This window comes from Leuciscus leuciscus, assembly GCF_965113295.1.
Source record: "Leuciscus leuciscus genome assembly, chromosome: 25".
Taxonomy (NCBI): domain Eukaryota; kingdom Metazoa; phylum Chordata; class Actinopteri; order Cypriniformes; family Leuciscidae; genus Leuciscus; species Leuciscus leuciscus.
The window spans coordinates 22,342,008-22,368,313 of record NC_138724.1 but is presented as its reverse complement, the minus strand read 5'-3'; the positions used below and the strand labels follow the sequence as shown (position 1 = coordinate 22,368,313).

The 26,306-nt window shown below is 38.8% G+C and overlaps 1 protein-coding gene across 1 annotated transcript in view; it reads right to left on the bottom strand.

The window, feature by feature from the left end:
• Positions 1-26,306, bottom strand: part of ntrk3a (neurotrophic tyrosine kinase, receptor, type 3a) — a 210,557-nt gene that overhangs the window by 142,006 nt on the left and 42,245 nt on the right. Inside the window, exon 3 of the mRNA XM_082160244.1 lies at positions 25,652-25,723. Coding sequence (XP_082016370.1) covers positions 25,652-25,723 — 72 coding nt within the window. The remainder of the gene's footprint in view (positions 1-25,651; positions 25,724-26,306) is intronic.

The window sequence follows — 26,306 nt, the reverse complement described above, 5'->3', positions numbered from 1 at the left end:
ATTAAGGGCAAGCTACTAAAAAATAGCTAAGATGCTAAGCTACCAACTACTGTAAAGTAAATAATAATAATAATAATTAATAATAATTCATTACATTTATATAGCGCTTTTCTCAGCACTCAAAGCGCTTTACATAGAAGGGGGAATCTCCTCAACCACCACCAATGTGCAGCATCCACTTGGATGATGCGACGGCAGCCATATTGCGCCAGAACGCCCACCACACACCAGCTTGCTGGTGGAGAGGAGACAGTGATGAAGCCAATCAGTATATGAGGATGATTAGGAGGCCATGATGGACAGAGGCCACTGGGCAAATTTGGCCAGGATGCCGGGGTTACACCCCTACTCTTTCGAAAGACATCCTGGGATTTTTAATGACCACAGAGAGTCAGGACCTCGGTTTTACGTCTCATCCGAAGGACGGTGCTCTTTGACAGTATAGTGTCCCCGTCACTATACTGGGGCGTTAGGACCCACACAGACCACAGGGTGAGCACCCCCTGCTGGCCTCACTAACACCTCTGCCAGCAGCAACCTGTTTTTCTCAGGAGGTCTCCCATCCAGGTACTAACCAGGCTCCGCCCTGCTTAGCTTCAGTGGGCAACCAGTCTTGGGCTACAGGGTGACATGGCTGCAGGTCACCCTGCACCCACAAAATAAGCTAAGCTGAAGGCTAGACTTTAGAGAAGCTACAGTACAAGGCTAAAGTATCTTGCTACATATAAAACACATGAAAATAGTCAGCTGTAATCTGAAAACAAAAATGTATAATAAAGGAAAAAACATACCCATGATACAGAAATTTATGCTATCATCTTAAAAAAAAAAGATAAAAAAATGAAGAAGTTAACTTCTAATTATTTAATTGACTTTTAAAATAGTCAATACCAAATTGCAAAACCTATTTATTTTTGAGGGGGAATATACAGTAAAATTTCAATATGCCACTAAAATTAAACATTGTTATCAGTATATCACAATTTTTGGTCCCCATGAAAACAGCCCATAAATCATACGCAATTAAGTTTTTTGAAAATGTAAAAATGCAGCAAGTTTTCTGTGATGGGTAGGTTTAGGGGTTGGGGATAGAACATAGTTTGTACAGTATAAAAATCATTATGTTAATGGAAAGTCCCCATAAAACATGTAAACCTGGTGTGTGTGTGTGTGTGTGTGTGTGTGTGTGTGTGTGTGTGTGTGTGTGTGTGTGTGTGTGTGTGTGTGTGTGTGTGTGTGTGTGTGTGTGTGTGTGTGTGTGTGTGTGTGTGTGTGTGTGTGTGTGTGTGTGTGTGTGTGTGTGTGTGTGTGTGTGTGTGTGTGTAACAGACACTTATCTTGCTTAATTGCAGTCAGAGAAAATGTAATGCTGTAGTAAGTGCAAAGCTACTCCAAGCCACTCCAAGCCACTCTTAAACTTAGTCATACTTAACCTTCAACCCTTTTACCCAAGTTAATAAAAAAAGCACCAGCCCAGACTAGGATAAATTTGTACTACTTAACAATTAGCTATACTACAATTCCTTTATTATGCTACTGCTCAGTTCTGCCTCTAACATCGTATTTATACTTGATAAATGATTAATTTCCTATTTCTTAGAAATCCTGTGACCAAATGGAGTCAGAAAATAAAGAAATAAAAGTATGTATGTCCCCACTGCACAAACCTCAGTAATTAAATTCCAAATCTCTGATTAACACCTCAATTAAATGAGAGCATCTTTGTGAAGCTGGAAAAGGGAGCAGACACAATGGAGAGCAGCAAAAAAAGCCATATTATTTTACCTCGTTTTCCATACGCATATCGCTGCGGCACAGCTGTGTCTAATTAGCCTCCATATTCACGACAACCGTGTTGTCCGTGACCGGCCACGCTGTGGTTTTGGCATTTACACATTTGGAGACGCATGAGCCTCACAATGACGTGACAGAGAGCTGTGCTCTCAATGCCCGAAAGCATTTGGTGAGCTGCTCTGGGATGGCAGCGTCTCATCAATAATACACACCGAAGAAGTTACGGGGAAGGCAAGGGCTAAACGGTCATAAAACAACAATTAGATACATAGCCTGCAGTCCCGGGTAAGGTAACTATGCATGAAGGGGTAGCCGAGGGCCAGGGGCAGGCCCCGAGCTTCCCTCAGCCAGCCAGCGGACCATGGGAAAGGCTTTCTACCTGTAAACAACAGACAACAGGTGTCACTCCCTCAGGAGGACAGTGTTATCTGTGGGACACCGCGGACGCCAGACAGGCACCAGAACGGACTGGCAGCTCTGATGAGAAAACATATTTTATATTTGACACCTGCAAGACAGTAATTGCCGCTGTGGAGTTCTTGGGGGACCGTGATGCCTTTTGCGACCTCAAATAAACCTTGAAGATCATAAAAGGCAGATATTGCAGCTCTACGGTGTATTTTCCGTATTTTGTGCAGTCAGAGGTCCGGTTTTGAAGGATAACCGGCATTTGGCTTCATATACGACTTAGTTGCATGGAAATGAGCTGCAGAAATGCACAAGCAAAACCCACACCTACTGTACACCAAAGAGTCCCATCAAAAATAAATCCATATGAATATTTCACCAGCTTCTCTGTGACTATTCGACCAATACACATTCATCAAATGCATCTTCAAGGTCAGAGTTACTTTTCCAAGGCAAGGCTGGCCTTCCTTCCCACACATGGATATTCGAATCCCCTCTGTCAGCAATGTATCGCTCCGTTTGCTTTGTTCAGACTCGTTTCTACGGCTGCCTCATCCTCTACGCTTGTCTGCTTTCAACAGCTGTCAGTTATTCATGGCTTTTTGCACTGTCCCAGATACTGTAAGCCTGCTTTAAATGCTAATTCACCCAGAGTTAAACCTCGGCAATAAAAATAAATTAAAAGATAAATAAATAAATAGCCTACATACAGTTAAATGGGGATACATGCATAGCGAAACACTCTTTGGGGATTTAGAGTTTTGAAATAACAGATTTCTCTGCATACAGATATCAAAAATATAAAAAAAATGCTTTCTCATTATATACACTGCAGCATCACCCCTATTCTCACAGTATCTGAAATGGTTTGATAAAGAATTCGGTCTTCCTAAACATGCATGTAAAGTGAACTTGCTTTTGCAGCACAAAAAAAAAAAAAAAAGTGTCTTCTCGATGTCGACAACACAAACAAAACTCTCCCAGGCCTCGGCTACGACTACAGTGTTTGAGGGCTGGTCAAAGAAGACGATGTTCAGCCAATGAAGACAGGTGTACAAACATTATGCAAATTTGTTGAAAACGTACATAGGTTCGTCCAAGATGTAAGACCGGAATTTCTTTTAGGAGACAACAACTCCATTTGCCGTGCACTTTGATCTTTGAAATTTGCAGACCTTTTACATTCACAAACAGCTACTATATTACACACGACATGAAAGGTTATATCCGAGAAATAATAATAGGGGTATTAAAAAATGTCTACTGTACTCTTATGAAATTCTCCTTTAAGACCACTTTTCAATAACATACAGGAACCAAAGGAATGTTGTAGCTACACAAATGGCCATGGTATTATGCTAATAATAAGTCAAACTCAAAAAGGAGAGATTCATCAGTTCATATCGAAGCCGAATAATTGGTCAATAATATTAGCCGTTACATAGAGCACACTACAATGGAAACAGGTTTTATATAGAACCCACATCATGTGGGCTATTCTCATGAGACGGCTAGCCAACCACCTTAGGTCATTACCGCTGCACTGCAGTCACATCCATGATACATCGCAAATCCCTTCCCACAATGCCGCAGAGGCCTGAAGGTGCTTGTGACACCACTGTCCTTACCTTGGCCTTCAAGGACTGAGGAGAAGGACAGTAGACAGAGGGACACGAAAGACAAATCTTCTTCTCCACTCAGTAGGGAGCAATTAATCAGTCCAAATATGTATTAGCGCCCCAGAGATGGCCTATGATACAACACCTATAGCTGTCACAGTATAGCGGACAGAAGAACGAAAACAGAAAACTATATACACTCGTGCCGAGCAGTGGGCCTCGGGTCTGTGCGCTAAGTGTCTTTTTAATGATCTCTGACCAGTGCTTGTCTCAGATTCGCACTTCACAGTGAAAGATTTATGACTTTTCAGGAATAATCCATTCAGTGCGTTTCTAGCGCAAGGAGTGTGAGATTGGGAATTCTCCTTTGGGTCCTGGGCTAGGGGCATCAATTAGTGTTGTCAGTGTTCAGAACTGTGAAACAGTGGGTTATGGTTTACTATGGTGTTTTTGACATATGAAATGTATAATTACGGGATAATTGGTGCTACAGAAAAAAAAAAGGAAAACAGTTGCTCACAGGAGACATAACCCGACAGAATATGAGCACTGTGGTGAAAATGAATGTGTGGACGTATCACACACACAGACCCACAAGGATGTTCTCATAATGAACAGTTAGTATGAATAAGATAGCACTTAGCCACAGGCTAACAGGAATTCGTGTGTGTGTGTGTGTGTGTGTGTGTGTGTGTGTGTGTGTGTGTGTGTGTGTGTGTGTGTGTGTGTGTGTGTGTGTGTGTGTGTGTGTGTGTGTGTGTGTGTGTGTGTGTGTGTGTGTGTGTGTGTGTGTGTGTGTGTGTGTGTGTGTGTGTGTGTGTGTGTGTGTGTGTGTGTGTGTGTGCACATGTCAGAAGAGAAACCAAGGAAGAAATTGACAATAAGCAGCTGGTAAAATGCCAGCAGCACCCTGTTTCTCTTGCCCTTCTCTCTTGGTCTGTTGGGAACAGTTGGCAGCTCAGAACATTATATATAAAAACACTGATCTGGAAAAACGAGGATTACGGTAAATAAATCACCAGCAGCAACAATTGTTTGTGCAGAGAGGCTAGACACAAAAATACACAGTTTAAAGGGATAGTTCAGCCAAAATGTAAAATATTGCCATTATTTACTTGCACTTATAAAATGTAAGCTTTGTGGCTTGTAGTCATGGACTTCATATACAAAGGTTTGAACTGGCTTGACTGAATATATTTAGAGATTAAAAACACTTTGATCTGGCTTATGCTCAAAAGTTAGTTAGTTAAATATGTTTCCAAACTTTTTACTGACATTCTATAGCTATAGCCATCCATATTTAAGTGTATTCCTACATGCCAAAGAAAAGAAAAACACTAAAATAGCAGTTTTCTAGTCTGTGAAAATGGACCAAATATATTGCTGACTCATCCTGGATGCAGGGGCGTAATGCACATTTTTTGTCTAATCAAATACTCAAATGTATCCACCATTACCACCTACAAACAACTAGCAATAGCAAGTAGAAGGTCATGAAATTCCAGGCTATGACATACAGACTACTGACTTTTAAAAAAATATATATGGTAGCATTTTTTTTCAGCCTGGTCTCTTTGAAAAAACATTTACCTACATTTTTGATAAACTCAAAAAAACAATCCAACTTTACAGTTGAAATGAACACTGGTAGAAATACAACACCAAATGAAATAATTTTAGTACCACTTCAGATTTTGAATCAATGAAAAAACACACAAATAAGTTCTAATTTAACCTTAAAGTCTCAATGTAACAAAGTAGTGACAGACATTTTCATTCATATTGTGATGTATATACGAGTGAAATGGATTATCTGGGGGAAAAAAGTGTTGTTTCCAGTCGATTGTATTAAAGGGATGGGGTTTATGCAGATGAAATACAGTGCAACATACAGTGCATCACAAGAGAGAAGTTTGTTGATTCCCCGGAAGATCGAGTTTTAATTAAGAATTACAGTATGATGTCAAAAAAACACATGCATGGATGAATTATTCACAAGATCAATAATATGCATTTAGAAAATTGATTGGGTGAATCTCGATGGTTTAATCTACTGTTAGTGAATCAAAGCAAAAATGTAAGTCCGGTTGGATCACCGGGTCTTGTTTACAGGCCAGATTTGGGCTTCAGCGTAACACCCATTCAGATCTCTATTCTTCTCTTCCAAATTTGTGTGTCTGCACATTTGTTTTGGTAGTGAAATGGTCTTTTGAGCAACATAAGCTTAAGTGAAGCACAGTCACGTACAGCCTGGCTCCCACTCGCTCATATCTCTCAAAACAATGAGCTGTCTGGCCTGGCAATGCCCCAGACAATGGACATTTGGGTCAGGGGAAATACAGTCTTCCAATGTGTCCAATGCGAGACCAGTGGAGCCATCCACTACCACAGCTGTTTTGGGCTGGAAGCTGGTAGAATAACACGTCTCCATTGCTTCCTTCTCCTCCGGTGCCACGCTATCTCTGCTAGCAGACCCGAAAGGTATTGTAGGACGATGGGGCCCAGTGTCTCTCAGGAGCACACTTGACGTTATTGGCTCCTTCTGAAGGTATCAGATAAAAAGATTGATGGAGCGTTCGAGAATTTGTGAGATACTAAACTGCAGGGTGAAGTCTGAGGCTGAATGCCCACAATCAACATTCACAGGGAACCAATCAAAGAATGGTATCCAAGCGAACAAAGTAAACAAACATGCTTCTTTCTCATTCAAAGCCACCGTCTTTTTTGTTTTTGTTTTTAAATCCCTGTTTCCATGGCACGGGCCGCCGCAATCAGAGTGGCAGGAGATGAGATGCATTTAATTAGGACTTAATGAGATGACAGAGAAGGGATATGAGTCAGTTGCGGGGAACAACACGGCGGTATCACACTCCTCAGGTGACTGACAGGCTTGCGGCAAACAGGGGCAGTGAGGGCAGCCATGCCGAACCACAACACTCTTGAATCGCAGGCCTTAATAAACAAGGATGCAAATCACGGCCGCCTAGCTGGAGTGGCTCTGCCTCGGGGCATTTCCTGATAAATACAGGAAACGTTAGTAACTGAGAGAGGTTACACGTGTGCCCTGTCAATCAGTATTGTGAGTAACGATATGGCTAATGTTAGTATAGCACAGGCAAAAACGTGATGTAAATGCAATTTCACCCAACGCATCCTGATTCAATATATAATTGCGGTATAATTTGTAAAGTGCAAAGCAGGTCATGTAGGCAGGCGAAGGTAGAGTATAATTAGCTATTAATTGGTACTTCCTGTTTATACAGACAGGAGAACTGAAACATTAAAGGAATATTTCATGTTATGTTTAATCAACAGCATTTGTGGCATGAATGTTGATTACCGTTTTAATCATAAAAAGAATTGTGGTTGATTTAATAGCAATGCTCTCCGCTTCTGATATTAAAAAAGTGAATATTGTTTTGGACAAGGGGGGCCTATGAGACAACATTTTTTGGAAACCACTGCTTTAAAGGAATAGTTTACCAGTTTGTTCATTTAATAAAAGTCAAAGGGGTCCAAAACAACACAGATGACTTTCACTTTGTGGACAAAAACTCCACCGAGACATACAGAAATTGAAAACAAAAATATATTTTCATTTGTGTCTGAACTATCCCTTTAAAAGCAGCAGATACAATGGATGTTACAAGGAAACCAATTGAAACTGTCCTTGAAAAAAAAAATCTTGCTTAATAAGAGATCTGACGGAAGATGCAACCTGGCAGAATCATAATCAAACGTATGTAAGGACTGCAGCACATGCACCAAAGTCAGAAAAATAATGAGTTGACTGAAGCAGAAACCATTTCTCACGGTAAAGGTGAGAGAGGTGTGCTTTGCGAAGATTTATAAAGAACAGAAGGGAACAAATGGTGGAAAAGACAAAAAAACGGATGGAAAGACGGAAAAAAGAGGGACATAAAGGTGGATAGATTGAGTTATCATTTAGATACAGACCATTACCATCTCTGTGAGGTTACAGAGTGACCGTGACATTAGTCTGGAAGGAATACAGTATGTCATCTACTTGTCCAGGAGATAGGCAGCACCCATTTGACCGTCCAATCAGAACTCTGCTACATTCTCACTAGGTTTCAGGTGACCTTCCAGCTGCTGTGCAGAGCAAATCAGTCATCGATAGTCAAGGAAGCCCCAAAACATTCTTTTGAATTTCAGAAACAAAGAGAGAAAAAATCCTGTAAGCATGTTCGTCCCAGTCTAAAATCATGGCTTTTACCTAAGTGAAGCAAATGTGGGCTGATTGATTATTTTAAAGCACTTTCAGGAACTCTGTCAATCTGACCTCCTGTCTGTCTGCCTTTTGATCTTTCTCAACATCCTTCTTTCGAAGAAAGAGCAAAAGCAGAAAAATCAAACACTCAGGCACTTACTGACAGCCGCAGACTGTGTATGCGAGGCTGGTGTAAGTGGTATAATCTTGATTGAACGATCCAATCCACAGAAGGCACAACAGGGCCCCACTTACAGGCTGTGTTCTATTCTAGTGCAACACAATTGTTGGTAATTACTTAAACAAGCCGCATTATTCAGAGTAAGAATAGTCCATAAGAGTCCTTTTTCATGCACAATAACTGCAGATTACAACTCTGTGTTCCACCTTCTTCTGTCACCGCCTATCAAAAGGGCACTACACAAGCAACAATAAATAGTTTAATAGTTTTTAAGTGTGTTTCCTCATTTTGCTGATGCTTTTTTATCTTCTCAAATCAATAAGTTAGTATTTAGGTGAGTATTCTGGGATTTTTTGGGCTGATGCTGCGCCACAGAGTGAGACATGAATGTGAGACATACTAGTACTATTCTATCTGTCCATCTATCTATCCATCCATCCATCTATCTATCATGCAGTTTATTTTTCATTTGGGTTAATTTTATGTATGTTTGAAGGCAGGATTATTCATTAAGCTGTATCAGGAAGGTTGAAAGTTTGGCCTGAGGATCCATTCACATGTGTGTTCCTGTGAGACTGGGTTTTATGTGGCATATGTCACCCAGGCAGGTGGCTCGAACTACTGCAACATAACAACTCCAACTGGAGGAGACTGTCACTTCCATGACCTCCCTTCATCCTCACACCCTTGATTGACTGCATGTAACATGAGTCCTCAGCATGATGTGTCAGAATGGCAAAGCCCACACCACATGTAATTCGCAGCATTGGTCCGGGACCAAGCATCCAGTCGGGCTCAGTAATGAAACAGCGGCTGACATGAGTAAACGGGGTGTAGAGGAACTACGCAAGATGGTCATGCCTGCAGCTTTCACATCTGATGCCGACATGTGGGACTCTTTCTGTTGCCAACATCAAACAAAGTGAAGAGGTTGCCCTGACTCTAGACAGCGTGAAGATTTTTGTCTAAGAGCCTGTTCTTGAAAGGAAGTCCTGTCATCTTGTCCCAAAAGTTTTATTTAGTTATTCTTTTATACATATATAATTATATATAAAGTATAATTTCATTTAAACTTACATATACACACATTTATACACAATCCTATACTAGCAATGACCCTCATCACACAAACCCACATTTACACCTTTATTTTACACCTTTATCTATAATCGCTTATTTATCTCACAGCAAGACAAATTTATCATGGGAATTTGATAAACGATCTGTCACAACAAAACGTCTACTTGTGCAAGCAGCCATTTACTGGCCTACGGTCCGCCCACTCTATTAAAAGCAGGATTTTCAAAGCTGCTCGGTTCACAGCTGATTAAGGTCATTAAATAAGTGGGCTGGTTTACAGACACGCCGTGGAGAGCGTTTAGGTAGAACAACATCTCTTGCTGAGCAACGAATGTTCAGTGAAGATGCAAACCTCTCTCATTAACACCGCTGTATATTCATTGGTGTTCTTGGTTAGATTGTGCTGTTCTGAACCCCCCTGAATGAGAGGAATTTTAATGGCTATACTACCTCTGATGGCATGAGGCATTAACTTCCTGCCAACTGGCCACCTTGGTTTTTTAGTAGATGCTTTACTATTGCATCCGAGGCAACAGGCCAGAAGGGAAAAAACAGCAGGTCCGAGCACGCATTGGAGGAGGAAGGGGCCATCTTGAACTGTTTCCGAGCTGATACATCCTGAGCGGTAGGCACAGATGGTATCTTGAAACTGGCATGTGTGACCGTTTAAAGGCGCAGCGCCAGAAACAACATCGGGGAACACCTCTGCCGCTGACGGGACCAGGGAACTGGTAGACTTGGCTACCTCTTCCTCAAGCAGAGGTGAATCTGGCTTAAATCATGGAACGCACTGCATAGACTTTGGGAAATATGAATGAATGAATGAATGAATGAATGAATGAATGAATGAAATTTAAGTATTCACTGGTTGGATTTAAATAGGGATTAAAATCCTTAAGAGTCTTTGATTGGATCATTATTGCAGTGATTATTATCTTTGTATCATGTTATATCTTTGGCAACAGTTCTTCTAACCCTAATTGATGGGAGTGTGTAGCTTTTCATTTTCTTTTCATCATGGCCATATTCCAGTATGACAATGTCAAGATTCATCAGGCTCAAACTGTGAAAGAATGGTTTGTAGGGAGCATGAAGAAGAGTCCAGACCTTAAATTCATTGAGAGACTTTGGGATGACCTGGAGGAAACTTTACAGTGTGCTCGACTCTTGCATTGTCAATACAAGAACTTGACTAAAAATGGATGCACCTCTTGTTGGAAATAACACCACAACAACATTTATTTCCATCAAGAGGTGCATCATTTTTTGGTAGTAAGGATAGAGATGACTGACTGGACAATTTCGGAGGATTTGGTGCGCAACAGATCCTGACAAATATCTTATCTTGTAAAATGTGTGGTCCATATGACTTGTAAAGCGAAAGTAGAAAACGAGCGTGCATTCAAAAGTGATTTCAATACCCCACATATATTGATATTGGCTCCCTGATACCCGGAAATTATAACCAATATAATTACCCAACTACATAATTGCGAGAGAATGAAAAAGCACTGAAATATATATTTTTCCTCCCATCTCATATTTTTTTTCATCACCATGTCCCTTTAGGACAGGGGTGTCAAACTCAGTTCCTGGAGGGCCACTGTCCTGCAGAGTTTAGCTCCAACCAGCTCCAAAAACACCTGCCTGGAAGTTTCTAGTAATCCTGAAGACCTTGATTAGCTGGATCAGGTGTGTTTAATTAGGGTTGGAGCTAAACTCTGCATGGTTGTGGCCCTCTAGGAACTGAGTTTGACACCCCTGCTTTAGGAGCTCAGTAGAATGCTTAATTTCCCTTCCGAACATAGTATTCGGCTTCAGGAACATAGTAGAACATAGTATTCGGCTTGGTTTTGCTTTATTTTCTGTTCCGTTTCTGTTGTTGACATTTGTTTCCATGGTTGTTTATTGTTTGATTATGCACCGCATCAGTTTCTCGTTTCTTTCATTGGTTTGAGTTAGTATATATTGAGTATGTTTTCAGTAGTCTTTGTTCAGTTCTCGTCCATGAATGGTGGTTGTTTTGTTTGTGTTTTTTAGAATCTTCTAGTGTCCTGAGTATTTTGTCATTTTGATTTTGCTATCACACACTACTTGAGTTTGAGCAATAACTGTGTTGTTTAAAAAATAGATCATCTGGAAAATATTTACTTTGTTTTAAACTTGACAAGTGCGTCTATTTCCCATGCATTATTAATGAAAGACATGTAATTTAAGAAACATATTCAATGAAAAAAAAATATATTCAGCACTTTTTTAGAAATACCAATGTTCTAAGTTTAAAAAATGTGCAGACCCATGGAACTATTAAACTTATGTTTTACAAATAATAATAAAATGTAATAAAATGTCATTAAAACTCTCTCTAAAAGTTAATATGTCTAATATTATTATCAAAATGGGTAAAATAATAAAAACGTATGCACTCTCAACTTGAACAACTAATTTGTTTTGGCTTCAACACAATGAAAAAAATATATAGAGAGAGATATAATTATATTTATAAAATGTATCAATATTATAAATTAAAATGATATAATCCTACATATAATATCCATTACTTATTTTTACACTTTTACCTTCCCACATATTCAATACTTCTCAAAACACAGTATTTTTCCTCACACAGTATAAATGTATAAAGTATAAACCTCTGCTTTCCCTGTTTAAAAGATGTTGTGCCTTTGGATGTCGGTACCTGTTTTTTTTAACTGTTTTAATCAGCAAGAAAGACCATGCTTTTTGAGTAAAATGTTTTGCTGGTGAACAATATGTCTACAGCTAGACCAGCGCTAACCAGCATGGGACTAAGTTGGTCTTTTCAGCAGGTTAATGACTTATTAGTGGGCCTAACTGGGACACTTCAAAATGGTGAAGACATTTTCTCAGACTTGCACTGCCAGCTATCTTCTCTGTACAGAGTATTGTAATGAACTGTGAGATGGAGGCTTCCTCCAAGCTCATATGGCCTGGCAGCTTTTGACAGAACCCAAAGGGACGTCTTTCTGCACGCCAAGCACAAGAGCACACAGCCCTGACCTAATACTCCATTTTTCCCCACCCTTTTTCCCCGCTCTTTTCATTTTTCAACCCAAACATGTTTTGTAAGATAAGCCTCCTTAACCACGGCAGATTCTGCATGCTTTTTGTCTGTGAGAAAACGGATTAGAAGAGGAAAGCAGAGCGGGAAAAGCCATACAAAGTGAGGGAATGAACAACTGAGTTTTCTTTTTTTCCATCAAGTTCTTTCAGAGATTTGAGCCCGATGACGCGCCCAATGGGCCCCAAACCGAGGGAATGGTCTGTATCGCGGTTTGTCGAGCCCACGAGAGAGGACAGCGGACTCCAGTGCCAAAGTTCTCCAGCCTTCCGTGCCATTACTTAATGAAAGTGCCGTAGTCCTTTCTTCAACTTCCTGTGGGTTTTAATTAGATCATTAGCAGAACAGATTTAATTATAGCACAGGCAAGTGCAAGGCGTATTAGAGGTACACCTGGCAAACTTGGTCCATCATCAAAATACTGTGCGCAGAGGCTTTCCAAGGGTTGGCAGCGAGTTGGGATGCAGTGGTCTACTGGGATTGCGGAATCATAATGAAGTATTATATTCATACCATGCTAGGAGCTAAACATTTTCCTGAGAGCAGTAATGGGATGCTAATCTTGGACCTAACTGGTCTGCTTTACTTGGCTGGATTAGACTTGAACCGACATTATTGTGCTTTTACGTTATTTTTAGGCCTTTTGACACTTATTCTGTAGGCACAATAGAGAGATGGCAGGAAATAATGTGGGGAAAAGAGACAAAAAGGACTGACATAACTCATATTTAAACTTGCGTTGAGCAAACACAGCTCAGTTTCGAAAAGTATTGTTTTTTCTTGCAAAACAATTCCTGTGTTCAGCACCATTTCATGCTACTATGCTAACCACTAGACAGCTCTGTCTGATTGTACGTTTCTTTTAAACCAGGGGTTAAAGACTTATTTTATGCCAAAGACGCCCGAATTTGATGAATTTGACCTTGCTAAAATATGGAGGCATATAGAAAGACCCATTTGTTGACATTTTACTAACTTTAAGTAACTTTGCAACTACATGTCAACTACGAGTCATTAGTATTAGTAGAACATCTGCTAACACTTTATTTGGCTTCACTTTATTTTGATGGTCCCTTTAACACATTCTGTTGACTATACAGTGCTATGCATAAGTTTAGACACCCATGCTAAAGTTGACTAAAAAGAGGAATAAAAAAATCATCTTTTGGAAATTGAACTTAATGCCTTAATTAAAAAAATTAGGAAAAATCTAACCTTTAAGGACACCAATTTTCTTTGTGAATGAATAATGTATCGTAAATAAATAAATGTTCTTCCTTAAAATACAGGGTGCATAAGTCTGGACACCCCTATGTTAAATTCCCATAGAGGCAGGCAGATTTTTATTTTTATTTTTAAAGACCAGTTACTTCATGGATCCAGGATACTATGCATCCTGATCAAGTTCCCTTGTCCTTTGGAATTAAAATAGCCCCACATCATCACATAGCCTTCACCATACCTAGAGATTGGCATGGTTTTATTTCAGTTAGCCTAATAGCTGGTTTGATTTGCATTGAGAGATGATCTTATGGAAAGTACTCCATGCCAATCTCTAGGTATGGTGAAGGCTATGTGATGATGTGGGGCTATTTTAATTCCATCCTTTATCAGGATGCATAGTATCCTGGATCCATGTAGTAACTGGCCTTTAAAAATAAAAATCTGCCTGCCACTATGGGAATTTAACATAGGGGTGTCCAGACTTATGCACCCTGTATTTTAAGGAAGAACATTTATTTATTTACGATACATTATTCATTCACAAAGAAAATTGGTGTCCTTAAAGGTTGGATTTTTCCAAAAATTTTTAATTAAGGCATTAAGTTCAATTTCCAAAAGATGATTTTTTATTCCTCTTTTTAGTCAACTTTAGCATGGGTGTCTAAACTTATGCATAGCACTGTAAGTAACGTTGCACCTACATGTCTACTAACTCTCATTAGAGTGTTAGTAGAGTATTAGTACACTGGTAGGGTTAAGGTTAGAATTAGTTGACATGTAGTTGCAAAGTTACTGATCGTCAGTAGAATGTCTGTTGGAGGTCCATAACAATAGAGTTAGCAGATGTTACGCAGACAGTCTACTAATACTCTAATGACTGACATGTAGTTGCAGTTACTTATAGTCAACAGAATGTTCAAAAAGGACCATCAAAATAAAGTGTTACCCTTTATTTTGATGGTCACCCAAAACACATTCAACTGATTATAAGCAATTTTGCAACTACATGTCAACTTATTCTACTATTCCAAATCCTAACACCTAACAGTCTACTAATACTCTAATAATTGTCAGTCGACATGTAGTTGCAAAGTTACTTATAGTTAGTAGAATGTCTAAAGTGGACCATCCAAATAAAGTGTAACCCAATAATGCTCGCATTTAAATATCCAAAATTCACTATCATGTTTTCGTCAGGCAGATGTGCTGGCATATTAGTTTTGCTTTGATGTTTTTCATTAACTTTGCAGGCTGTCGTAGTCTATTTACCAAATGAATACACACGGTTTACAATGAAGATGCAAATGGAGGAGAGGGGTGTTTGACTTTCCGCCCTGGCACCAAACTAATGTGAATTGCGCATTCTGAACATGGCAGACAGAGAGGAACAAACAAACTCACGCAAACAGTGATATTTGTGTACGCAGAGCTGTCAGTTCCTCTGTCAAGTGACGGTGTTTGTATGCATTTGCGTCTCTCTTTCTGTCGCTCCCTCTCGCAATTCTCTCCATCGCTGTGCTCCTAACTTTATTCTCTCTTCCTCCATCATCTTTTCTTTGCATCATTTATTCCAAGCCACTGTAAAATGCTAAACCATCTCCCTCCGTGTTTCGATTACTGTTGATTTTTATACCTTGTGCTCACCGACAGCTTATGTGGATGCCAAAAAAAGGCTGCACTGACATTCCTTGGGATTGGTTTGCAGGAGGTAACAGCTCAGCGGCCGCAACAGAGGTATTGATCCGTACAGTGTCAGCAGGGTTGGCGTGACCTCCCAGGGGAGAGCACAGGCTGTGCCCGGCGCATCTGAGCATCACAGCCCATTAGCCCGGCTGATATAGGGAGCACCGCTCTACCGGAAAAGGAACGTAAGAGGCTATTCGCTACAGTTTTTTTTTTGTTTTTTTTTTGACACAATTGAGATATGCATACTTACATCCACTCACTTACAAACACTCACCGAATTTGAAAAATCATGATTGTTTTCATACTGGTTTCCTCCAACCAGTTTCGACTGATCAACAAACAGAGAGTCCCGCCCCAAACTCACACCATTGGTTGAGGCAATGTTGCAGTGTTAAGCTGCTCAAACAAATGCTTGCAATGTTTGGATAACGCATTGGCTCGTTGGTTGGCTCATTTACAGTTGGCTCTGCATATTAATAAATGAATAATTAACTTTGGAAATCTGACTTTGGGAAAATTGAATGCAATACATAATATAATTGAATTAATACAAGTAAATTATAATTAAAATATAAAATATATATAAAATTTTTAATAAATTAATTCAAATAAATTATTTAAATGTATTATAATTTGCAATAAATTAGAAAGTAAGTAAGTAAGTAAATAAATAAATAAATAAATAAAGTGGGGGGAGAGAATTTCAATAAACAAAATATTATATCATTTATTTGTTTGGGAGGAAGGAAGGAAGGAAGGAAGGAAGGAAGGAAGGAAGGAAGGAAGGAAGGAAGGAAGGAAGGAAGGAAGGAAAGAAAGAAAGAAAGAAAGAAAGAAAGAAAGAAAGAAAGAAAGAAAGAAAGAAAGAAAGAAAGAAAGTTACAATGATCTAAAGTACCAACATAATATTGTGGGGAGAAAACGAGCTGCAAGATATGGTAACATACAGTATAAGATCCCAAAGCAACATGAAATTGAAATTGTCAGGAAAACAGAAGGGGAATCTGTTTGGTATATGTTGCAAATCTTATTTAAACCTTTCTCTCCTGCATGAGCGCCACAGTTAATATCATTCCAGTAAAACACTTTCTCTCTCTCCACCCTGAACTTCTAGCCTCCTGAGAGGGAAAACCTCAGACAAAAGGATGACAAACCACCAAACAGTATATAATGCTGTGCAAGTCAATACTGTGGTTTTGACATACAGGACAAAGCAGCCAGACGGTGTTACGAAGAAAGTTACTGACAGCTCAAAATGGGGAGGACAGACCCCAGCCTCACAACTACTCTCCTTTTATGATTGACAGATTTAATCGGTGTCACACCGCTCCATCACATAGACCCCAATCTATTTTAGTAAAAAAAAAGACACATCTGACAACTGAACAACGTTTCATGTTTTATAAAGGCAAGAAAAGCATGGCCAGGTGTGACATGCATGCTGATAAGTTGAAGACGGTTTAGTGATTTGTTTCATGCCATTAGACAAGTCAAAAGCAGTGGTGTAGTCTACGTGATACGCAGGTATACGCCGTATACCCACTAGAAAAGGCCAAGGATTTGCGTATACCCACTTAAAAAAAGCGTGAGGATACGTAACAACTTCGTTTTGTGTCAGAACTTTCACTTTCATTCATAAATTCACCCCGTCTGTGTTTGCGAAGCGACGGATCGAATCGCGGAATCCAGTCACAAATGGAACTTGCTATAGGGCAGAACGTCACGGATTTTGGCAATTTTTGAATGAATAAATCAAAAGTAGGGCTGTACAATGAATCAAATCTCGATATGGACTAGTGTCTATGAATATTAAAGCTAAAAGAGACTGCAATTGTTCTACGCGTCTCTGGGAATGAGCGCTCAATGTGTGCTCCACTACACACACACACACACACACACACACACACACACACACACACACAGAAGCACGGGTGACTCACGCTCGTGGTGTTTTCAGCGTTTCACTGTATTGAGACATGAATGATGTAGGCTACAGCTACACATGTGCATTTCATCGCAGAGCTGCTATGAGAGTCACTTGACGAGAATTTCACCATTTCATTTGATAAAACTATCGTCATTCATTCGTTTCACTGTTATGTCTTTACGACAACCTGTCAAAATAAAAGTTCGGTATAACTTGAAGAAATTATAACAGAAATATATTACTATTGCACAGTAGAGTATACTTCAGGCCTAATAATAATAATAATAATAATAATAATAATAGTTTATTAAAACACACAGAAACTCAAATGTCTACAACCCACCAAAATAAAAGTTCGGTCTAACTCAAATTAATTAGAAAGAAATTGCACAGTAAAATGTATTTTAAAATAACACTTTTTTTTTCAAAAACACCATTTCTAAAAGTAAATTTGTATTTGTGCCTATAATGTTTTTAAAAAAAAAAAAATTTGGGGGGAAATTGTCAGCTGATAAAACCTGTGCTTCAGGGACCATTATTCATATAACATCTAAGGCTAAAGGTAGCTCTTAACTGACTGAGTTAGATGGTGATTAATACTAAAAAGTAGAAAATCAGTCCAGCCTCCCCAGCTGTAAATGTCATTGGCTGTTAAAGTCTTGTGTTGCTTATAATAAATTGACATGTTGATAACACTTATTTCATAATGCTCTCAATTACATGTCGATGCATACTGTATGCATAGTGAGTGTGGTGGTGCTTATGGGGTGACGCTCTGGGGTGGGTGAGTATGCGGCATGGGGGGGGGGTATTAGAGTATACTCACTACAAAAAACTAGACTACACCACTGGTCAAAAGTGAAACGGAAATAACAATTGAAATAGAAAATATTGGTAGACTTTGTGTTAAATTAAACTGGAAAAAATAACCTCTCTTTCAATCAACAAATCACTTTCACAATAGAGAGACTTTAGTACCTAAAGCATCAATGCAATCCTATGAAAAGTGATCGTATACGATTGTACTGCCACATCCCAAAGGGCCAAGATATTGGGAAAAAAGAGGGAGAAATGGATCAAAACATGTTGCAGGCAGAATTTACACATGCAACAGATTTTTAAGTTTAAAAAGCATAAAAAAAGAATAGAATAGAATAGAATAGAATAGAATAGAATAGAATAGAATAGAATAGAATAGAATAGAATAGAATAGAATAGAAAATATGGATTAAACTGACTGGCTTAAAATACATCTTGTGCAGTTGTTTCTTTACTTTCACTTTTGTTCAATTTAATGCATGCTTGCTGAATTCAAGTATTAATTTATAAAAAAATATATATAATAATAATAACAATTTGGATGAGGACAAAAACTTTGCGATTGGCGGCAAAAAAAAAAAAAAAAAAAAAAATCTGGTCAAATAAATGTTTGATAGTAATACATATTAAAGTAGATGTTTTACAAGCGACAGATTATTTATTTGAGCAATGAAAAAACTATAAAATGCTGTTTTAATTTTCAAAAAATTATTTTTATTTTCCTGCTGCTCCAGAGTGGGTCACATGGCATTAAAAAAAATCTAAATAAAATAAATAAATAAAGTTATGACATATAGAAGACATATGCCATTGTGTTTGGGTTTTACTCGTAGTTTGGTACGATTAAAAAACAACAACACACATTTAGTCCTGGTTCGCTTCACCTTGCCATTTTTAACACCGAAACTAAAGATACAAAACAAACAGAAAAAAACTGTTCTGGGCTAAATGCGCTCGCTATATGTGAGTACATATGATGGTATATGATGGAGCTGACAACTCGTGAAGAGCTTATGAAACATAGCGGCAGGAATCTCTTCATCACACACACAAATGCAGATCTGCTGCGAGGAGTCGTGGTTCTCATGCCTGTACCGAACTGTGATGGGCAACATCGCGACTATGACGAGAAAAAACAGGTATGCTTGACTCGTCTTGTGACATCATGTCCTGTTTTTTGGGTTGTTTACATGTCTGGTCCGTGTTGCGTTCATATATTCGAACCGCACCAGAGGTTGTTTTCAGCGGTCTCGGTCTGCTTGTTTGGTGCGCATCAGTGTTCAGATGGCAGAGTTCACACAAATGAACCGCACTAACAGAGCAATCGCACCAGGGTTCACTTTAATCCAGCCAAGCATGCCAAGTGTCAACACACTAAATGTTGTGTTATTCAACCAGAGTGGACCGCTCTTGACTTCAGAGTGGAATCAAATGCATGAAAGCTAGTATATAATAAATCTTAGCCAGTCCTTTTTGTAAGCTTGTAATTATTAAATCTTCCTTGCGGCTTTTTGCTTAAGATCAATGCTGAAATCTGTGAGTCAGCTGCCATCAGACCTTGCTTGTCACCACAACATGCTCTTTCTCTCACATGTGTCACAGGGACACTATCAGAAGCTTTGGCTATCAAAAAAAGAAACATCCTCCGCTGACATCTCTGACAAAGAAGCCAATTAGTAGGCTCTCTCATGGCGCAGACCTGTTCTGGTGTATGCCAGAGAGAGCTTTTATTCTGCTGTACAAGGACATCTCCCCATGGAGAGATGACGTTGATGCTGAGAGCTAGTGGCGCGAGGGTGTGAGTTTCACGGGGGCGAGCGGAGGTTGGTGTGATGGACCTTTTTGTGTGTCTTTGAACACCGATCTATACTGAAAAAGCAACAAAACAGGAAGTTATAAAAAGGATAACCTGCCTGTCCACTCCTACACAGTTTTTCCTGCACTGCAACGTGACTCTGAGAGATGATTCAAGGAGGCTGGTTCAGTCTGTCAGTGAGCAACACATTCCCTCATCATTCAATGAGTAGTAGTACACCACCATTTAAAAGATTTGAATGTTTTTAAATAAGTCTCTTATGCTCAAGAAGGCGGTCTTTATTTGATCAAAAATACAGTTAAAACTGTAATATTGTGAAATATTATTAAAATGTATTAGAACTGTTTTCTATTTTAACATATAAGCGAAATCACCTTATTGGAATGATTTCTAAAGGATCATGTGATACTGAAGATTACTGAAGAGTAATGATGCAGAAAATTCAGCTTTGCGGCACAGACATACATTACATTTGAAAATATATTCAAATAGAAAAGTTATTTTAAATTCGAATAATATTTCACAATATTACTGTATTTTAGATCAAATAAATGCAGCCTTGGTGAGACCTCCTTTTAAAAAACAAAATCTTACTGACATCAAACTTTTGAACTGTGTCGCCTTACTGAATTAGTGCCCTCAGTAGTTTTCTATAGAACAGACGTAAGTCAAATATGAAAAAAATATTGTAAAAGTTAGGAAGCCTTTAAAGTGACAACTGCAAGGGGGAAAAAATGTTCCATTAAGCACTAAAACTCTACATACAAAATAGCTGATTCTTTCTGAGCCAGCCAAATCAGATGGGAGCTTGCAAATTTGGAAACCCTTTGCTATCTTTGCATGAATTTCAGGAAGAACTACCAAAGCACCCTACAGCGACCTGTGTCCTGTTCTCCTGAAGAGCGAGTGTGAAACCAAGTACATAAAACAGTGAGGAATGACAGCAAGTGACACAGAGAAAGTATTAGAAAGAGAATGACTGGTGCAGTGACAGGAGAAAATGCGAGATTTGGGGCCAGTCTGTACCCCACATATTTAAGAACATAACTTTACGACCTCTATAGACAACTGACTTCATCTGGTGCCATTCTGCTGCTCTGAGTTTTATGGAAGCTGTCTTTCAGAACTTTGTAATGTGGCATTGCAATGCATCATGGGTCATGAGTGAGTGATGGTCTCATTGCCTGGATTCATTGGCTGGATTCATTCAGCAGGCGCAGTTTCAATCACGATCCATGATGCATGGTAATGTACTGTAGCTGAGGCATTTGACGATATCAAGTCCTAAAAATTTACTCAATTTGTATAGCAATCATGTCAGACATTAGCTTTGGCTCAGCCAACCGCATTCCTTAAGCTTTACATTTCACCTGACACAGATGAATAATGCAAATATGCAAATAATGTCTCCCGGAAATGCGATTAGTCATTCCGCTCTGATGTCAACATTTCATAAAGGTCATCAAAATCATCAACAGGCATTATCATTAATATCCAATTCATATTTCAATGAGCGAAGAGGACGCGTCAACACATTTAATGTGTTCTCTCAAAGCACTCAACTTTCATCAAGCCAAATAAAGCTCTCGTTGGGGCTCAGGGGCCTTCGGAGCCCGCGGAGACAATGGAGCGTCTCTCCTTTACTGATGAGCATCCTATCAAATTTCAGAGAGGGAGACATGGCTGACTGACTAACCACAAAGTCAAAGGCTCATTTTGGAGTTCTTTCACAGAGAAGGAAAAGATGTAAGCTGTTTTAGCGCGCTCCTCCCGTTGCGAGGGGAATAAAACAGCAGCCACATCAACGGTGGCATGAATAATAAATAATGTCATCTCAGAAACAAAGAGATGGATGGAGCCAGAGAGAATGATGGAGGAAGATGAAAAATCTGAGTTTGCATGCAAAGGCCAGAAAAAAGTAAAGAGAGAGAGAAAAGAGGGGGACGTCTATGAGAGAGGGGTTTTAGAGAAGGACAAAGACTGAGAGAGGGCGCAAGAGAATGACAACGAGAAAATTCAAGAGAAATTGTCATAATGTATGGATTAAGAAAGAGACGACCACCAAAACTATCGTCAAGTCAGTGTTATCCTCCTAAATAACATTAAACACAAAAAACCTAAAACCAAAGCAAAACAAAACTACACAAAAAACGAAATACTAGTTGGTTTGTCTGACAAGGGAGATATTTCAGCTTAGTTGGCATTAGCCATTTATTAATATTTTACAGTATTTATAGTTTTCATATTTTTTATTAGTACTGTGCGATTAATCATAATTGTCTTATGTAATTGTTTTGAGGACCTTTTTTTTTACATTAGTTAACCTTGTAATAGTTTTTGCTGAAGTATCTATAATTGTGAAAATCACTGATATTTAAAATAACTCATTTTGTGAAATACGTCTTTGATCATTTACCAATACACTAATAATCGTATTAAATAATCATGATTTCAATATTGACCGAAAATAATCGCGATTATGATTTTAGCTATAATCGAGAATATTTCATACTTGATAAAATAACTAAGTTTATCTATGTTTCTGAGTAAAATTGACTAAATATAACAAAATATAACATGTCGTTATATTTTATATTTGATAAATGTTCATCAAAAGGCAACAAAAAGAAAAACTGACAAATGACAGAATGCAAGTGGGTCCATATAAAGGAAAAGTGACATTTTCTTGCAAGGTGATGCAGTGAGAGACTGGGAGGTTTTAATGAGAGTTACTCTCTACTCTCCCTCTGCCATTCCTCATGGGAATAACCTTTACAGGATACCTAGGAAACCTATTCCTAGATATATTGAGTCCTCTCTCCATTGTCCAATGAAAAAAGATTCTCTTGTAGAAATCCAGAAGGCAACATTTCATTTTGCCACACATGGCCAGTAGACACATGAAAGCAAATGCCCCTCTTCAAAAAGCAGGTCGACCAAAGCAATGGACCCTCGTATTGATTTCTTTGTCTTTTATCTAAAGCTGCTGAAAACAAATTTCCTTTGTCGGTTGGGGTATGAAAACAAGGAATAAACACAAGGAAACAGGCCCCTCGACACCAAAGCTCTTCCTGCAAGGGTCACAAAGCTTGGTGAGTCTCCAAAACAAGAGGCTGCCAAAAATTATGAAAAAATAAGACAATAAAAATTCACAATTCGCACTATTTAGTTGGATGTTCATGTTCTTGGGTTTTATCGTGTATGATTCACCAAAATAATAATAATAAAAAAAGTTTTCTAATCTTTCATCAATATATAATTACTTGCTTCACTTCAACTTTTCAGTTGAAAAACTGAAAATAAACTGTGAGTGGGGTAAGATACAATATATATTCTCTGAAATAAGTCGAATCTCGTGCAATTACACAACAGTATACTAATGCCGTTTTCAGCAATGTTTAGATGTAAGCAAAACACAAGAACTGACAATAAATTTTTTTAAATTGAGTTAGTTGATCCAGAACAGCAATGGTGCATTTCTTAACACTCGAGTTCCCTGTGAGAACAGTGATGTATGAATTATCTACGTCAAATGTTTGGGTCATAAAACAGAAATGGGAAACGGATTAGAACACTGCCGCTTTATTCCCGGGCCCTGACCTTGTGTGTGTTGTGAATGGCATGTCCGGAAATCTCTGGGATTTTTTCCGCTCATAAAAGTCAGAGCTCTTTGAAGACCACACACGGGATGGAGAATAAAAAAGGGCCCAAAAAGAGACACTGGCATTACTGTACTTATCTGCCTGCCTGATGACTCTCAAACACACACTAACATTGTGTTAAATGTGTTCTCAAGGGAAAAACACACTGATATCTGTTGTCTTGGTCACCATTGTTCAATCACTAGTATTTAATAGGTTAAACTAAACAGGGCTGTGTTTCCCAAAAGCATGGTTAGCCTAAGTTCTCGTAGAGAGCATTGGGGGCAATTGTTCGTCGATCAACTTAGGCTTGCAATGCTTTTGGTTTCAATTCTGTGGCAGTTCAGACTGGATTTATAGCCCTCACTTTTTGAAAAAAAAACATCATACTATTTCCTGTTTATTAGTCACACTAGAAATAAAAAGTCAACGTTGAGTGCATCATAAGATTTCCATTTGATTCGTATGGCCATCATGTGCTAATTATCAATATCCTTGATATTATATTTTGGCTCATTTGAAAATTGTTTGGCTACTAATAAAAGTGTCTTAAATTTTGGGGCATTTTATGTCCAATGGATTATTAAATTCCATAAAAATATACTATATTGAATAAAAAAAAAAAGATTTCCTTGTTTGAAATCCAGAATTTCAATACTAAACTATGAAAATCCAAATAAAAACGTAAATTATACATTTAAAACTATGATGATCTAAAACTAAAATTTAAATCAACCTAAATCTCTTTAAAAAAATATCCAACTGATGTACATCAGTTTGTTCCTCATTTCTTCCACAACTAACAATTTTGCCCCTAATAGTTATTTTATGAGACAAAAGAATCAGGGAAAACTGAAATATGAGACGCGATGTGTGCAGAAAACAAGAAAGAAATGTCACTTCCAATCAAGTTGTGATTAATCAGGATGCACAACATGCTAGCTATGAACATAGATTTAGAAAGACAAATGAGTTTGTTATTTTGTTCCAAAAAAAGTTCAACAATTCAATGTGGTGGAAATGACACTGTGGCGGTAATGTTTCAGAAGAATTACAAAAATGTGTACAAAAGTGTGCGAATTCTGTGTAGCCTAAGTCTACACATAGTTTGAGCTGGAACAGACTGCTACTGTCCAGGTCGTACCAGAAGCTTGACAAGTAAAAAATTATATCGCACACTCTACTGAAGTGCTTACAATGGACATATGTAGTGACAAATACCTGAACATTCTATACAGAAGACATTCACCGGGAGCGCTCACCAACACAAAATCGCATAGGCGTCGGTTTATGACAGAGAAAAAAAGAAGTGTATTTTCAGGCCGTGATGGACAGCACAAATTGTGTGTGGAGGTGACTGTGTGATTCCATGTCCTTTCCACCGCTCACTGCAGGAAATTGGGAAATAACAGTCCTGTCACACTCGTCCAATTCAGCCTTCATTAAGCAAATCATCTCTCTCTCTCTCTCTCTCTGCCCACATTCTCCACCATCTTCTTCCCAGCAACTCAGGCAGCTCTACCTCAAACAAACTTTGTTTATTTAGAGCACACAACAGAGGGTCTTTGCTGACTGTCGGAACGAGGAAGTGAGCGTGCAATCTAACACATGAATTTCAAAAGGCACACATCGACGCTTTATGGCACAGACTGTTAAGCCAATTATCGAAAGGAGTCATTTCGGTCAAGCAATTTTAAACCATCAAACGACTAAAGACAAAGACGATATGTTAACAAGCGCACTGCAAAGCTGCTCTTTAGAGATTAAAACCAACGTATGTGTCTGCTGGCCTGCTCGAAAAGCTCACTTTTGAGAAATAGCTGCGGGTGGTGCTCAGTAACACATTGAGGAGAACTTTAACATCATAAATTATGCACGGGGTCCGAGGCATCTCTCGATTAAGAGCAGCCATGATACCGTGAGAGTAGCCAAAGATGGAAAATGCATTGTCCCAATTTGCTAAACATGGCCTACTTAAGAAGATCTATTGCGCGGTGTAGATGAACGAGTGAAGCCAACTTCACGATCCATCTCCAACAGTACGAGTCTCGAGGAACAAACAATTGACTTTCAAATGAGGTGTTTAATCAGAGGGTGCGAGAACATTCTAGTACACAGGACTCACATGTAGTGCAGGTTTGGGTTCTGAGCGAAGGCTCGTGGCTGAATCACATGTAAGTTGCAGTTTGCAATGGTCCTGAAATGGAAAGGACAAACAAACAGGTATTAGTAGTTTCCCAACAATTTGAAAAAAAAAAATTCTTGCTAAGCATTTTTTCAAAGTTGAAACACCTTTAAATGTTGACAACATTTTTAAACACATGCAAAATGCTGAAAAATGGTGTTTAAAGACACCTTGGACAGACTGACAAACATGAATGCAAAATAAATTGCTGTAGATCGTAGGTCACCGAACGGCTTATCATTAATGGAAATAAAACAATATATTGCCTTCTAAAGCCACTTTTTGTGATGATTATTCAATTTTGTTTATACTTGAATTATATTTAATTAATATAAAGAACATATGTATGTATGCATGTATGTATGTGTTACCGGACCTACTTCGAGCGGGGTTAGAACCGAGGTGTCCGGTGTGGCCTCCCAAGGGCGCGCTAACAAGGACGCTAAAGACCACAGCCTCTAGTGTCAGTCGCTAGCGTGCCTCTTGAGGCCAGGGGAGTGAGGTTTACACGCACAACTCTTATGGCTACGTTCCTTTCCCAAAATACACTCACTATGTATTTCTATTAAAAAAATATACATACTGGAAAATCATT